This window comes from Nicotiana tabacum, chromosome 24 (genome assembly GCF_000715075.1).
Source record: "Nicotiana tabacum cultivar K326 chromosome 24, ASM71507v2, whole genome shotgun sequence".
In the NCBI taxonomy this organism is placed as follows: domain Eukaryota; kingdom Viridiplantae; phylum Streptophyta; class Magnoliopsida; order Solanales; family Solanaceae; genus Nicotiana; species Nicotiana tabacum.
Window position 1 is genome coordinate 24,640,638 of NC_134103.1, and position 16,310 is coordinate 24,656,947.

Genomic DNA, 16,310 nt, shown 5'->3' on the forward strand with positions numbered 1-16,310 from the left:
CTTATATGAGAATATTTTGACTAAATATGAAATTTATTCACGAAAGAGAAATAGCTTTTGCCACTTACTAAAATATCCTTTAAACATGTCCTTATGTTATAGTGATTGCAAATAAAATATAAAATTTAAAGTTAAATAGTTTCAAATACAAAAAGATATCATTGTTTTGAAAATAAAAAAATATAAGACAAAATTTAAAACAGTTAAGTAGCAAAATTAATTAAGCGGGTATATTATGTTAGTGATAGCAGAACAATATGTGAATGGTTGAAAAGTTAATTCAATAAAATAGTTAAATGAATCTAATTTCTTAAAAGTAATGAAAAAAAATATATATGTAGAAATTTTAAACTAAAAAAGAATGCCATATCATCATAAAAATAAAATTGAAAAGAAAACGGAAGATTTACTACTACATGGTAAAGTTACTATACTACTACTTCCTAAAAACAGACAACGTTAAAAATTGTCAAAAACTGTGTAATGGAGCTAGTTGTCGTGGCTCAGCTTCTACTCGGCGCGAGCCAACCGACGGTCTGTTATTAGACTCAGATCACACTACTCAGGTAAAAAACCGATCTAAAACACAAATTTTTATCTACAACTATCGATCTACAAATTTAACTAACCTAAATTGTATTTACGTTCATCGGAATGGAAATGAATAGGTAAAATGCTTTTATTAGATTTACACGTATCATGTAATATTTAAACAAATTCATATTTTTTTTTTTATAATTATTATGACAGATGAGAAGTTTGATGTTTAAGGATTTGGAGGGATGTTGTTGTGACTGTGAGTGATGGGTCTCTATAAGAACAATACTGAACTTTCTCGAAGAGGAGGACGAAAGTTGAGCCGGTTTTCAAACAACGGATTGCTGTTTTGGGTGTTTTCACTTGCTGTCCTCTGCTTTATCTCTTTCGCTGTTTTTGGCTTAGGGATGCACTTCCATGGTAAGTAATATAAAGAAAGCATTTTGGAAATTTTTTCAATTTCAGCACTTCTATCCAAATAGTTAACTGTCATTGGTAGTTAATGCTTATCAGTTATTTAAACAGATAATCTGCACGGGCTCATAATTCATTTCATTCTACAGTTCCATATTGCAGTCTTAACATTTTTATAGTTATTGATAAAACTGAAGCTTATTGCATTTTGGCAGGCCTGTTATGAAATGGGTAATTTTCTTTCCATCTTAGGTAGGGGAGGATGTAGTTAAGGACTTATGGGTTTCATTCAAACCTGGTAGCTTTGGCTCAAACACAACAAATGCGGATCAAGTATTTAAACTCTATTGGTTCAACCATCTATTATACTTTTAAAGTTATGTGTTCATATCTACTAGTTATTGCGTAGATATTGTAATTTTGCTGAATTTTTTCACATAAATTTACATTCCGTCCGTTTCGAAAGTAGTGGATTAAGATGAACCTGCTACTACAAAGCTGGATTCTGCCAAACTCGTAACTTTTTTTGGGGCTCTGCCCCCGGGTATATGTGTGAAAAAACCATTAAATAAGTACCAATTGTAATAGAGTTCGAACCAAGTAAATCAAATGGATAGTGGTAGAATTCCGAACTCGGACTCGTGATGTGCAAATCTTGGATCCGCCTCTGATCTTAGGCACATCTTTTTTTTTTATTGGCCAAACTTCTAGCTATAAGCTTTAAACTTGTATGTGCTTATCCTCTAGTGCACTGGATATCTGTATCCTCTAGCGCACTGGATGTTATAATTTATTCATTTAAGACTGTAAATATTAGTAAGTTACTGCTGGCAATTGCTACTCTTTCTCGTTGGGCTTTCTACACTTATAAATGAGTAATACTACCGTGAGTATATTTTGGGCAGGCGGCGTCCAAGCAGGGACGGACATAGAGCACACGTTACGGGTTCATCCAAATCCAATAGTTTTGGTTAAAACTCTTTATATGTATTAAATTTTTTTACTATATAACTACAAATATTAGATTTTGAATCCTGTAAATCAAATGAACTATGGTAGAATCCCGGACTCGAACCCATAAAGTTCAAATCCTAATCCGCTTCTGTATCCCTGTGGCTGCTTTAACATCCTAGACATTAGTTGGAGGATAACAGACCTGCTTTACCGAGACTAGCTTCTCATGCTGAAACCATTACTATTATTATAACTATAATATAGAAATCGTTAGAGAAATCGGCTTTGTTTTCAATCTAAACTAATCTATGGAGTCTCAAGAGTTTATAAATTCTTTGATAAGCTTTTCCTATGTTTAGATATTATTCAAATCCGATTGTGCTTTGCAGGTAAACTGGAACATGGCATGTTGCCTTGGAGAGAATTACAAGAAGATTATATTGGGCATGATGTCCCTGATCGCCCAACGAAGAAACCCCGTAGGCAGCGTAAGACTCACCTTTACTATGCTCGTATAGACTCTTGCATGAGTTTATGTCTTTAATAAGAGAGTTTCCAGCTAGCAGACAATGAGCAGAGCAGTTATATTTGTCCTGGCCAAAATAGATGATAACTAATAATGACATTTTAGCAAGAATTAGTGCAGCGTAAATCCTAGAACTTTGTAGTCAGTTTGAAGCACTTTCCACAGTTGTTAATAAGCAGAGATACATGTGGAGAACTATAGCTGAGCATTCTCTTTTTACCTGTTTGTTTGATGGTTGTGTGGCAATCTAAGAGTGATAGTGCAGATCTCTAAGTTTTCTTTATAAATCCTGAAGTACGTCCTTTAGAAACTATGTCGTTAATTACTGTTAATAGCTATCAAAAGGTAAAAAAATAACAATTTTGTTACTCCAAATGACAAGGATAAGAAGAAGATGTGCTTCAAATTTCTATGGTTTTCCGGTGTCCACTCTTTGAATGTCTTGTTGTTCCATAATCCAAAATAGCCATAAACTAAGCTAAGCCGTAATACGTACTTTTAATTTTCTTCGTAACTCTACATCAACCACTCAACTACACCTCAATCAACTGGTAACTCTACACAAGGTTGATAAAGCTTATGTAGGTTGATTTTAGTACGAAGCACCTTCCTTTTCAGTCATCTGCAGTGAAGTGGCCTTGTTTGGACAAACTGGGATTAACACATCAAAATGTCTATTGCATATATAGTGATATAACAAAATTATAAAGAAACATAAGTCTCTTTTGGAAAAGGTTCCATGAAATATAGAAAAGGTTGATATGAGGATAAGAATGCCTTCGATAAACCTCTTCTTTGGAGCAAATATTGCCTGCTATACAAGATCATATTATTACCTGTCTTATGTAATCTATCAATGAATTTCAAGGTCAAAGTTCAAAACGGTTTATTTTATTGAGGCTGGTGGCAACCAAAGCTTAAACATGCTTTGGATGTGTTTAATCCAAGTAATTTGGAGTGCGCAGATATGAAATAAAGCTTGCCCGACTCAACAAGTTTCGAGTCTTATTCATCCTCTTCACTTCTTTTTCTTGCTCCAAAAGTGCCAAAAAGTATATATTATCACGTGGCTATGCTGAATTCTCATAACTTCTAGAGATCAGTTAGTGAAAGTCTATCCCTTTGTTAACATCAGTTAGGAAATTTGCAAATCCTCATTTCTTTTCTATTTGATTTTTCAGGTTTTTTTCCTTGTGAGGTAGCATTTAGGGATTCCGTCGATTTTCTTGTTGAACCCAAGGACTTTTTGAATTTCACCCAGTTTTCCTTGGGATATATGGAAACAGAAAAGGAAGCTTCCCATATTGATGCTCATGAACCCAAATTTGGTGGACATCAGACCTTTGAAGAAAGAGAACAATCATTTTTTGCTGTAAATCAAACAATTCGTTGTGGTTTTGTTAGGGGAGCTGAAGGTTTTCCAAGTACTGGATTTGATTTGAAAGAGGAGGATAAAAGATACATGAGTACATGCAGAGTGGTCGTATCATCATGTATTTTTGGAAGTTCTGATTTTCTAAGAAGACCAACAAGCAAATTGGTAATGATTTGGCTTTTTTTTCTCTGTATTTATTCCTCTATCTTGGAATGATATCCGTTTAGATTGTTTGGTTATATCCATTCCGAAGTTATTAAGCACCTCAAAGGCTGGAAATTCCTTTTTTCTTTTTCATTCTAATAACCTTGTAGTATTCAACTGTGTTTGCTGTCTTTATTCTCGGAAATAGAAATTGCATACAAAACTTGTAATCCAGAAATGTCTTTAGTAACTTTCTAATACATGTATCGCGGATACATCAGTTTTCTCTAATAAAAAGTGACTTAATATAGCAATATTTTACAGATTGTTAGATGTTATTATCTTTGGAAAGCCCAAAGCAGGCGTAGATATAACAATATGTGCTTAGTTTGAATTGATCATTTCCTTTTCAGATCAGTGAGTATTCGAAGAAGAATGTATGTTTTGTTATGTTTGTTGATGAGGAAACTCTTTCCACGCTCTCAACAGAAGGAAGCACACCTGATGATGGTGGATTCGTTGGTTTGTGGAAATTAGTTGTTGTCAAGAATTTACCATACAAAGATATGCGTAAAACAGGGAAAGTGCCAAAGTTTTTGACACATCGCCTCTTTCCTTCTTCTAGGTGATTTTCCATATTTCCTAGTTGGATTTCATTCTTTATGCAGCTTGCTCCAATTGAAGATGAATTTGTTCTCCTCTTGTGGCAATTATTAGGTACTCTATTTGGCTTGATAGCAAACTGCGGCTCACAACTGATCCAATGTTGATAATTGATCATTTCTTGTGGCATACTGGCTCTGAGTATGCCATTTCAAATCATTATACTCGGCATTGTGTTTGGGAAGAAGTACTCCAAAATAAGCGTCTAAATAAGTACAATCACACTGCCATTGACGAACAGTTTTCATTTTACCAATCTGATGGTCTTACCAAATTTGACCCTTCAGATCCAAATCCTCCTCTGCCGAGCTGTATGTAGCCATTTTCATGCTTACTATTTTATCTTATTTCTTTGTTGCCTTCTTCGTTCATATGCAGTTTGTTGAACTAATTTTGGTTTTCTGGCATACTGCAGATGTGCCTGAAGGTTCTTTTATTGTCAGAGCACATACACCCATGTCAAATCTGTTTTCTTGCCTCTGGTTCAATGAAGTTGACCGATTTACTTCACGTGACCAACTAAGCTTCGCGTATACATTCCTAAAACTGAAGAGAATGAATCCAGACAAACCATTCCATTTAAATATGTTTAAGGTGAGGATTCTTCGGGCCGCTTTAATTCTTTTATTTACAACTCTTGCGAAACTAACAAACAAAGATGGTCACTGTTGAATCATCTGCTTGCTCTTGAAAACTAACTGTTTTGCTAGATATGTTTCTGCAGTATTTTAACCTCCTTCAATCCATCTGCCTAACCAGGATAAGCTATTTGTGATTTGATTTTGCAATATTGTTTTGTGTCAGTTTGAATATTAACACCATTTTCCTAAAATAAGTTGACATCTTATCGAGCTCGGACAACTTGTAGTCACCTGTGCTACTCTATCTTTCATTAAACTAGGAAGTGAACATGTAAAACATGATGCTCTCAATGTCATTATTTTGTTGAAATAGTATCAGTACACAGCAACAGATGTGCTTGTTTGCTGGAAACATATGTGTTCTACTAACTACTACATTATTCTGCTAGATTGTGAAGTTCTGATATTTGAACAACATTGGACCCTGTGTCTCTACCTGTGTAAACGCAGTTCTATGGAGTTTCATTGTCTGTTTAAATGTTTGCTTCTGCAGGATTGTGAGCGTAGGTCACTGGTGAAGTTATTTCATCACAGAGATCCATCCTCTCCACCTCCTCCAAGAATAAGTTGATATTCTTCATTTTTTACATGGACTTGGTAAACTGGACCTCTTGCTCATCCCACTTGAACTAATTTTCAGTTTGAAGATGAACTGATGCATTTCATTGACAACTAGATATTATACATATTAGGATGCGGAATTAGTTCAGACTCTACTGAGTAGGTGATGGAACTTCCATTGAATACCTTTGGTTTGTCATTTTGGCCCAAGAGAATGGGCACTAACTCACTGATCTGCCTTTGAGCCACCCTCTTCATGTGATTGAGGACGGAGTAGTTAGCTCGCGAGGTGTCACTGCAGCTTGAGTTATCATTACTGTTGGATATTTTCTGAGACTACTTGTGGGTTCAGATCCTAACAAGTTCTGCAGAAGCTTGTAAAAATGTATTTAACTGTAGTAGAGACTCCACTGAGAGGAGCGCGGACCATCTCATCTGAAACACTTGTACAATCTTGACCAGATATACTTTCTGTATATTGGATATTGTATTTTCTCATTTCCAGCTAACATTGATGAAATTACTCCATCTCACCATATCGAGCCATGGATCTTTTGGCAGGTTCATTTTTTCTGTAGTGAAATGCTCTTAACTTTTGTCTATGCACATTTTTTCATGAAAATTGTAACGACGACGACGACCCAGTAAAATCCCACAAGTGGGGTTTGGGGAGGGTAGCATGTTCTTATCCCTACCCAGAGGGAGTAGAGAGACTGTTGACGAAAATAGACAATATATCAGTACCATCAACAGAAACCATAGAAATAATAACATTATACGAATCAGGAAATAGATGAAAAGCAAAAACAATAACCAGTAAATAAGGTTCGACACTATGAAAAATGAAAGAGTAGTGTAAACACAACTCGTGTAACATGCAATTGAATTTTACACTTCATGTCTAGTGATTCTTGATGCTTGTTCAAATTGGTGGTTGGCATAAAAAAATTTCAAAACAACCTTGAGGCTAGTTGCAGTGAACTTTTTGTAGAAATGTATGCGAAGGAATATTTCCCATTTTGTTACGTACCAAATGACAAACTCTAACAACACTGAAAACCCAAGATGAAACATAATAAAATAGTAGTCCTAGGATATCAACATCTAGTTCTTGAACAAGAATGTGAAAAAGAGTGAAAGTTACTTGATGAATATAAGCATACTGCAAGATTTTAGTGTGCAACCTGAAAAGTTAGAACTTTCTTATTAATCAATCATGTTATACTTTTAATTAACCAAATACATTCATGACGAACCAACAAATAGCTATATTTTATAGTTCACAGATTTATTTTTCAAACTTAGCTGTCGGAAGAAGAAAAACCTTAGTCATTGGCAAACAAAATGGGTGTAAAATTCTGTTTATTTTTTTAATTCTTCCCCTTACCCATACATGTTAAAAAAATTGGAAAAAGAAAATGTAGCAAATTTTGTGAAAAACCAAAAAAGATATGGCAACGAATAGAAATATAAATCGAAGATACGAAGGCAAAGTGAAAATTGTAAGGAGGTTCAAGGGACCTTTGGGCTTATTTTTCTTTTGCTATTTGATTAGTATAATTAATATTACTGTGAGGGTAAAACAACAAATCAGAGTGGCGCAGCGGAAGCGTGGTGGGCCCATAACCCACAGGTCCCAGGATCGAAACCTGGCTCTGATATATATTGCTTTTTGGCTGAATTTTTGGCCTCTATATTTTAGGGAATATTCAGAAGCCTGTGGATTTTGGGCTACAATTTGAAAAATTTGGGGCTTCTACTTCACCATTTTTGAGTTAAATATTATAGTTAATGATTACCTTAAAAAACAAATATTTAATGGTTACCTTTTAATTGTATAATACATCATACGTGTGTCATACATTTGGTTAGTTTTGATGGTCTAGTTAGCAAGTCAAATTCGTTTTGATGATTTGGTGAAATATTCAATATCATTCATGTAAACGACCTAATCTTGTGTTCTATACATATAACCATTATTAATATCTTGCTCTTTTTATACATTTTTCAAATTTTGTTTTTTAATATGATGTTTCTGAAGGAAGATAAAGTTGGTTACCCCAGGTCCTGATATCATTGTGATACTGATAAGTGAAATTAAGTATTTTTATGCATTATTGATACAAAATTACAAATATATTTACATAATTATGTCATTAATTATAAAGTGATTGCATGTAAATTTTAGTTTGTATCCGGATCAAAATGGAAAATGACATGCTACACCAAATTAAACTATAATGACAATGTTTTTCCATAGCATTCATTTGAAAAAGTTGTTACCTAAAATTTGTGACTTACATGTTCATGATAATTGTGACATACAATGCTAATAGTTGGCCGAGTACCCGAGGAATTATTGGGTGTATAATATGAATGTTAAATGTTTGGTCCTTAGTCTTTTTATAGCTAAAAAGTTGTCCAATTTAGAAACTGGACTTTTTTGAAAGCAGCTGTTGGGGCCATATGTTTCTGACTTTTTAAATATCAGGTTGTACATAATATATGGATGCAAAGTTATAAAGTGAATTAATCTAATTCATCGGGTCCTTTTCAAGCATTGGCTGTCTTAAATAATGTAAGCATATTTGGAAGTCATAGGAATAGGAGGATTTGTCGACAGGGTTCATGATATCATAATAGTATTTCTTGACAAGGTCGAATACATGAAATTATTATTAATAATATTAGAGTTTAAGTTTTATGCACTGATGGTATAAGAATATCGTTTTCTTACCTTGCGCATCCAACAAAGCCACACGGGAAAGATTTACAATCAGGATAAATGTGAAAGTTTTATATATTTACCCTCTCCTAACATACTTTTTATTTTTATTTTTAGTATAATAATTATGGTAATGGGAGGTAGACATAAAAACTTATATAAAAGTATTTCATTCCAATAATTAAACTTTTAAATGGCGTGATTAACTAATTTCAAAATGATATCGGAGCATGTAAAAATCCTCAATTTGAGTCACTATCCATAAAACAAAAAATAATAATTTCACATGGAAAGGGAGTGTGCAGAAAATTGGTGTTAAGTTAATTTTTTATGAATTTGAACATCTTTGTATGAGAAGTCTTTTAATTATATGCCAACCCAAAATTTTTAATTTCTTTTTTTAGAGTAATATTTAAAGAGTTTTGTCCACGTAGTTGCGTCCTTTACGAAAGTGGACAGACAGTTTCCAAAGGAATTGGCTCTTTCAAGATGGAAAGCGATGTCTCTTCTGAAAATTGAAAACTACGTATGAACTACTATGTGGAAACCCCACAATATAATGTCCATTTTTATTTAAATAACGTCTAACTCGTATCGGAATTCGACTATATCTGGATTCGCACATTTAAGAGGGAAATACTCTCTAAAATAATTTTTTCCCCACACCCAGACCTCGAACCCGAAACCTCTCGTTAAGGGCGAGAGATTATATCAATCCCATCACAACTCATGTTGGTCTATCACGAGTTAGGACTGTTATTATCTATGGAGTGTAAATAAAATAAAATATTTAAAGATGAAATAAATGATAGTTTGAAAAAATATTAATCTTATTAAATGATTTTTTCAAAATGTGTGTAGAAATCTTTAAGTCAAATAATATAGACTACTGGAAAAGTAAGTCGGAATCAAAATAGTCATAACGCAATGTTAATGCATGCTTCTTGAGTTCTTTTGTGATATTTTCAACAAAATATCAGAATTAAATTTAGTGCTTTATCAATCACGCCGCAATTGGTTACCCTTCAATTTTCTTTCTCAAATCTTTCTTTTCCCCACTCAAAATTCTATAGCATTTGATATTGACTCGTAGTTGAAATTTCGGTAGCCAGTTTATATCATATCATTGTCAAATCATATTGGAAACAAGTCACAATGAAAGTGACTAGATTTGATTGAAGATGCTAAACATATAATAAACAAATTAATTATGAAAGTTAAAAAAAAACAGTACTTAATTAAGCCAATCACGAATTCATGATCATCAGTCAAAGCTACAGCTCATGCAAAACTTAAGTTCTTTAATTAGCCTTACTTGGCTTTCAATCAATGAATTTAACTAAAGTGTTGTATTCAACTACCTAGCATAGTAGTAAAGATCCTTTGTACTTGAATTCTTATTCTTTCCTTATTGTTAATTGTACGTCAAAATCTTTTTCAGTTAAATTGTTGATTAACACATATCATAAAAGTTACCTGTAATTACCTAGCTTAAACAGTACTACTAGAAAGTAGGATTTTTCTAACGAATAGTATTAACGTTATTCTCATATTTCTTATTCTTAGATTTCTATTATTACATGTTGTTTTCTTTACTTCAGTTATTTTATTTTGCTGGCTGTTACTGCTTTTCTTTCCATAGCTTCTTCACTACCGTATTTTTTTTGTCATAATTGCTGTAATTATATTTTTATTGAGTCGAGAATCTATCGAAAACAGAATCTCTACCTTCAAAAGGTACTACCTTTCCTAGACCTCACTTGTGAGATTACACTGGATATGTTGTTGTTATTATATAAGGTCAATTTTGTTTTCCTGTATATATATATTAGATGTTGAATTTTCTTCACTTTTTTGTGGAATTATTTTTTTATTTTTTAATTCTCTTGGAAAATTTTTTATTTCCGCCATAAATATATATATATATATATATATATATATATATATATATATATATATATATATATATATATATATATATACACACACACACACACATCATGGTCGTACTTTTGTAACGATCGGAAAATACAAAGAGACTCAAATTTTGAGTGCTTGAGGCCGACATGGAATTGTCAGCTTAACCACCAACTTTGCCAGAAGGGATGGAGAAAGACCTTCCATTGTTTAAGTTGGGAAATAGACACTTCAAATGTCATTTGTTACGTTACTCTATAGTATCAATCTGTATAAGATATATCCAAGTGATCATAAATGAAAATGATGGAAAAAGATGAGTTTAACTTATTTCCACACTTGGCTACCAAGTTAAACTTCTTTTTCGGATGCATGCAGGACAAACAACACTAACACAGTAATTCGAGTCAAATCGAGAAAAAAAAAATCCGATTATGGTTTGGTTTGATTGGTTTGATGTTGAAAAAAAAAAACCGACGATATTTGGTTTGGTTTGGTTTGGTTTGGTTTTAACTAAAAAAAAGTCAAATCGAAACCAAAATCAATCTGACATTATATGTATAAAAGTTTTAAATATATTTAATACATAAAAATATTTATTAATTGTAGTGTAGTTTATAAATATTTCTTAAGTTTTTTCATAATTTTATCTTTTAACGTATTATTTCAAGTTTGGACTTATAATTTTTGGATGCTCCAATAAGTTTTATTGTCCATAAATGTCAGTAACTCAAATAAATCCTAAACCAAAATCAAATCAATACTAACGATAATAAAAGACATTCAATTCAATTGTACTATGAATGAAAACAATATTGGATATTTATTTTTTAGTTTTTTCATGGTTTAGATAAAATGCATAACTTATTTTTCTTTTAGTGTTTAGTCATGTAAATAATAATACTTATTTGTTGTACTTATTTTAGCAACTTATTAGTAATTTTAAATTGTGTTTATTTTCATTATGGCTTATTAATAATATTTATTTTATGCGATTTTCTCATATTTATTATTAAATATTTTAGCACAATGCCATGAATCATCTCATATTTATGTTATTTTATTAAAAAAATACCTTATATAGTTCTGTCTTACTAGGATTAAACAAATATTTGGAGCACAAATTATATATTTTGTGTTATGAAGACTTTATAAAAAAAATTCGAAAAATCCGAAAATCCGAGAAAAATCGAGATTTAAAAACCCGGCTTTTATTGGTTTGTTTTGGTCTTTAGATTTAATAACCCGATATAATTAGTTTGGTTTGGTAATTAGGAAATTCGAACCAACCCGATATATGTATACCCCTAGTTAAGACGTATAAGTCCTATCTATTTCCAACAATTATTATTAAATCACAGGACACCGAGAGCTCAAATTCAAGTGAAGATAAAATACATGATTTAGGTGATTTCTTTATTATCCTAAACTTGTCACGACCCAAAATCCGACCAGTCGTGATGCCACCTAACCCAACTCGTTAGGTAAGCCATTTAACTACAATCCACTTAAGTAAGATTTATCGAGGAGAATAAAGGATAAAATAATTGAACCTTTCTACTTTTTTCAAGGATTTGTAGTACGAATCATGAACATCTAAGATTTAGATTTTTTTTTCAAAACTGATAAGAAATAAAATACATCATCTGTTGATATACACGAGAACAAATTAAGGAATCTAAAGCTACCAAGAATAAGTGGCAGCTATAACCGGAATGCAGGTACATCTTCAAAGTCAGCTCCCGCCACGTACAACAACTCCTGCTCCAAAATCTGCACGCTAGGTGCAGAAGTGTAGTACGAGTACAACCGACCCCGTACACCCAGTAAGTATATTGTCTAACCTCGTCGAAGTAGTGATGAGAATTTTTAGTTAAAAGATACTCACCATTATAACCTGTGCAGTAGACTAATAGTAGGAGCAGTTATAGAGCATAACATATAAGAGTACAATAAAACAGCTATGCGAGGCAGTAAATGATTACTAGGAGAAGTCACAATAGTAAATTCATAATTTTTCTGGTGTGATAAATATATTCAAGATATCACATCGAATGAGACGGTAACACCTTCGTGCATTTATCTCAATTAAATTCATAACTTTCCTGGTGTGAGGAATATATTCAAGATATCAAATTGAATGGCACGGTAATACCTTAGTGCACTTATCTCATTCTCACCCAATATATATATGTGTAGATCAAATCAATTGGCACAACAACACCCTTCGTGCATTTATCTCTTTCTCACCGAGCATACATATAATACGACAACATCCTTCGTGCATTTATCTCTTTCTCACCGAGTATACATATAACAAACTAGATGGGAGAAATGCCAATAACAATAAAAAAATAAAAGTGGGAGGCACACAGGAAGCAACAATGAACAAAGCAGTACATACGGACCATGGAAACAGACTAGGAAAAAGGGCATATAAATTATGACAACAATTAGGAAGGAAGAATATAAATTTTACTAATTAGCATGGTAGAAGGCTTAGATGCAAAAATAACAAACAAGCAGAAAATCATAATATTTGCAAGTTAAACAAATAGAACGCATGGATAACACAATAACACTTGGGGTAGAGGACACAGAAAGAACAACGACTACAAGTCATATAGAAAATATAGGTGCATAATAACAGCTCAAGATAAAGGAATGAATGCATACACAACGAAAAGATTTCACATTATAATGGACGGAAACACCCTTCGTGCCATGAACATATGATAATATAAAAATAATGGCACGACATCACCCTTCGTGCTTTTACTCTCATCCTTACATGATAATATAATGGCACGATATTATCGTTGGTGCATAATAATGTATATGAATGGAACGACATCACTCTTCTTGCTTTATACTTTTCCTCACATGATAATATATACGAAATTGCACGACATCACTCTCCGTGCTTTATACTCTCCCTCACATAATCATATATATGAAATGACACGGCATCACTCTTCGCGCTTTACACTCTTCCTTACCGAGCATATGTATATCATTAACAAGCAAGGTATGGATCATAAATAACATCAAGGAGAGTGTTTAAACGAATGTTCCAATTGAACATCAATCACGATTTTCAAGTCAATAACAATTCAATAAATCTCAAGCACTTTATTATTCAAGTATTTCAACAAGTCTCAAAAATGATCTTCCACTCAAGTATAGAATTCAAAATTTCAAGAATAACGGTCGTAGCATCGTATTTGTGATTAAGTATAATAACGACCGGATTTAGTACATCAATTATTTCACAAAAGTGCATCAAGTTTTAATCAAATTATAATAAGCCAAATCATGGTTTCTATCATTTAATATCATATTCATAGAAATCTAGAAGTCAAAAAAGATATGAAACCAGAGTGTCACATAATTCTTCAAAGCACAATAAGTCATATAGTTTACCCCCGAGTATGATTAACCCTGGTACATGCATATGTACTCGTCACCTCATATATGTATCAGCCCCGCATGTAGCAAACAATGACAATTAGTAGAAAAAATTCCCTCAACAAAGTTAGAAAAAATACTTACCTCAAACAAGGCAATTCGATACACTGGGAGCATCATCCCGCTCAAATCATCCTCCGAACGGATCGAAACTAGCTAAAAGCAACTCAATTATATCAATTAATGCATGAGGAAACAATTCCAAATAATAAACGTCGAATTTATAATTACAACCCTGAAGTCAACCAGAAGTCAACGATGGGGCCCACGTCTCAGAATCCGACTAAATTTACGAAATTCGAACACCCATTCCGATACGAGTCAACCAAAAGTCAACGAAATTTTCTCAATTGCGATGAATTGTTCGCAATTGCGAACTGAACAGTTACTCACTAGAAACCAGCAATCTTTTTCGATCCGAAAATGGGCATAACTTTCTCATACGATGTCCGAATTTGACGATTCTTTTTGCTATGGTTACATAATTTCAATACAAATCTAATTCTTCATTCCAAACTAAATTTGGAGCTCATTTGCTTAATGCGGTATCATTTATGCTTGAAAAAATGCCGTCGAAACATAAAAAACAAGCGCAACACAACCTAAACCTATCTGAAACTCACCCGAGCCCCCGAGGCTCCAAACCAAACACCCACACCAGATCAAAATCATAACACGAACTCCCTTGCATGATCAAAACACCAAAATAACCTCTAGAAGCATGAATCGGATGCCAAAACGCATGAGAATCACAATGAACTTCAAAAATTTCTAGAAGCGCAACCAAGCGTTCGAACCATATCAATTCAAATCAAAATGAACTCAAATTTTGCGTACAAGTACCAAATGACATAATGAAGCTACTGAAATTTCCGTAAGCACAATCCAATCCCGATATCATTAAAGTCAACTCTTGATCAAACTTATGAACATTCCAAACCTTCGAATTTCTAACTTTCTCTAATTAGCACCGAAACCTTTTAGAAATATCCAAATGAAATTCCGGACATACGCCCAAGTCCAAAATCACCATACGGACCTAACGGAACCTTTAAAACTCAGATCCGAGGTCAAATACGTAAAAGTCCAACTTGGTCAACTACTCCAACTTAACGCTTAAATCGTGAAACTCATTCTCCCAAAATAAATTCCGAAACACCTGAAAATCAAAACCAGCGATTCAAACAGTCACAATGCATTATACGAAGCTACTCAACAGTTCAAATAACTATACATAGCACAATCGCTCAAAACGACCAGTCGGGTCATTACATTCTCCCCTACTTAAACATACGTTCATCCTCGAACGTGCGAAGAGTTGTTCCTAAGCCTTCAAATTACTGTGCCATCTTATAACGCACATACCCAGGGGTGATCCCACGTCACTCTCTTCCATATAGGCCTGATAACACAACATAACTGAAAATCACCAATTTAGCCTTAGCTAATAAACCTTGGAACCTAATTTCTAATATCCAAAATTCCTTACAAGACCCGAATCTCTCATTTACATACTGTATAAGTCTGAATAGGTCGTGACAAGCCATAACCATGATTCAATATATAATCACGTGATACACCACATTACTTAGATACTCACAAAAATAACTGCTGACTACCATAGCTTAGCCCAAAGCAAATCCGATACCGATAGTAAACCTCATATCAAATAAAATCCTTGTACATTGTTGTTGATGAAGGAAACACGCATAATCTATTAACTACTTATCTGATCAATAATCCGAGAAGTTCACTCGCCCAATCAGGGCCATTCCCCATATTCATAGCGAAAATATGGTATCATTATTCCAAACATTCCTTATCCCAATACAATAGGGAAAATCTCAGGTCTAGAAACCTCATCTCAACCAATATAAGCAGCCCAATTGATAAGTCATGCCAAAAATCATATAAATCCCCACACAATGCGATCCCGTACACCAAACAAGTAATAATTCAGACATGACATATAATAGTAAAAAAATTAATAAGAAGGCTACTAAACAAGCTAAGCAATCAGGGAAATTTTTAACATTTTCTTATGAACTATTTTCATATAAGTAAGAGCAAAACACATGAAATAAGCATAAGGAATTACATCTCATCATAGTACAGTTGCGGCGCGCAACCCGATCCAATAACTGTAACCGGCTCTCCTACAGCTCACATCAATATCAACCACACGGACAACTCATGTGCTATAGTACAATATCTATATCCGCACGGACAACTCACGTGTTATAATAACATAATCCGCCCGGCATAGTCACAAGCCTCCAGTCCAAACATATCATACTGGAGCAGTTAAACAAGTATACACATATATGATGAATGAAATAAGATTATCTTGCTCCTGGACTGGTATAAACGACATACTAATGTGTA

The 16,310-nt window shown here is 33.4% G+C and overlaps 1 protein-coding gene across 4 annotated transcripts; it reads left to right on the forward strand.

Annotated features, from left to right (window-relative positions):
• The first annotated feature begins 428 nt into the window (after positions 1 to 428).
• On the forward strand, positions 429 to 6,375 carry LOC107795842 (putative hexosyltransferase MUCI70). Of its 4 annotated transcripts, XM_016618568.2 has the most exons (9): positions 479 to 566; positions 751 to 957; positions 1,167 to 1,182; positions 2,295 to 2,393; positions 3,613 to 3,971; positions 4,364 to 4,575; positions 4,668 to 4,924; positions 5,029 to 5,207; positions 5,748 to 6,375. In XM_016618568.2, the coding sequence occupies exons 2-9, from the start codon at positions 955 to 957 to the stop codon at positions 5,823 to 5,825; spliced, it is 1,203 nt and encodes a 400-aa protein (XP_016474054.1). In that variant the 5' UTR covers positions 479 to 566; positions 751 to 954; the 3' UTR covers positions 5,826 to 6,375. The 4 variants fall into 4 exon arrangements, with proteins under 4 accessions (XP_016474034.1, XP_016474054.1, XP_016474040.1 ...); XM_016618548.2 differs by lacking the exon at positions 1,167 to 1,182 and having other exon boundaries at positions 429 to 566; XM_016618554.2 differs by lacking the exon at positions 1,167 to 1,182 and having other exon boundaries at positions 558 to 668.
• The last annotated feature ends 9,935 nt before the right edge of the window (positions 6,376 to 16,310 follow it).

Bases quoted from the DNA above. Each gene is read 5' to 3' on its own strand.
- LOC107795842 (XM_016618548.2), top strand. From the start codon at position 804: ATGGGTCTCTATAAGAACAATACTGAACTTTCTCGAAGAGGAGGACGA. The intron at 3,972-4,363 runs GTAATGATTTGG...TTTCCTTTTCAG, and splicing joins GAAGACCAACAAGCAAATTG to ATCAGTGAGTATTCGAAGAA. The intron at 4,576-4,667 runs GTGATTTTCCAT...GGCAATTATTAG, and splicing joins CGCCTCTTTCCTTCTTCTAG to GTACTCTATTTGGCTTGATA.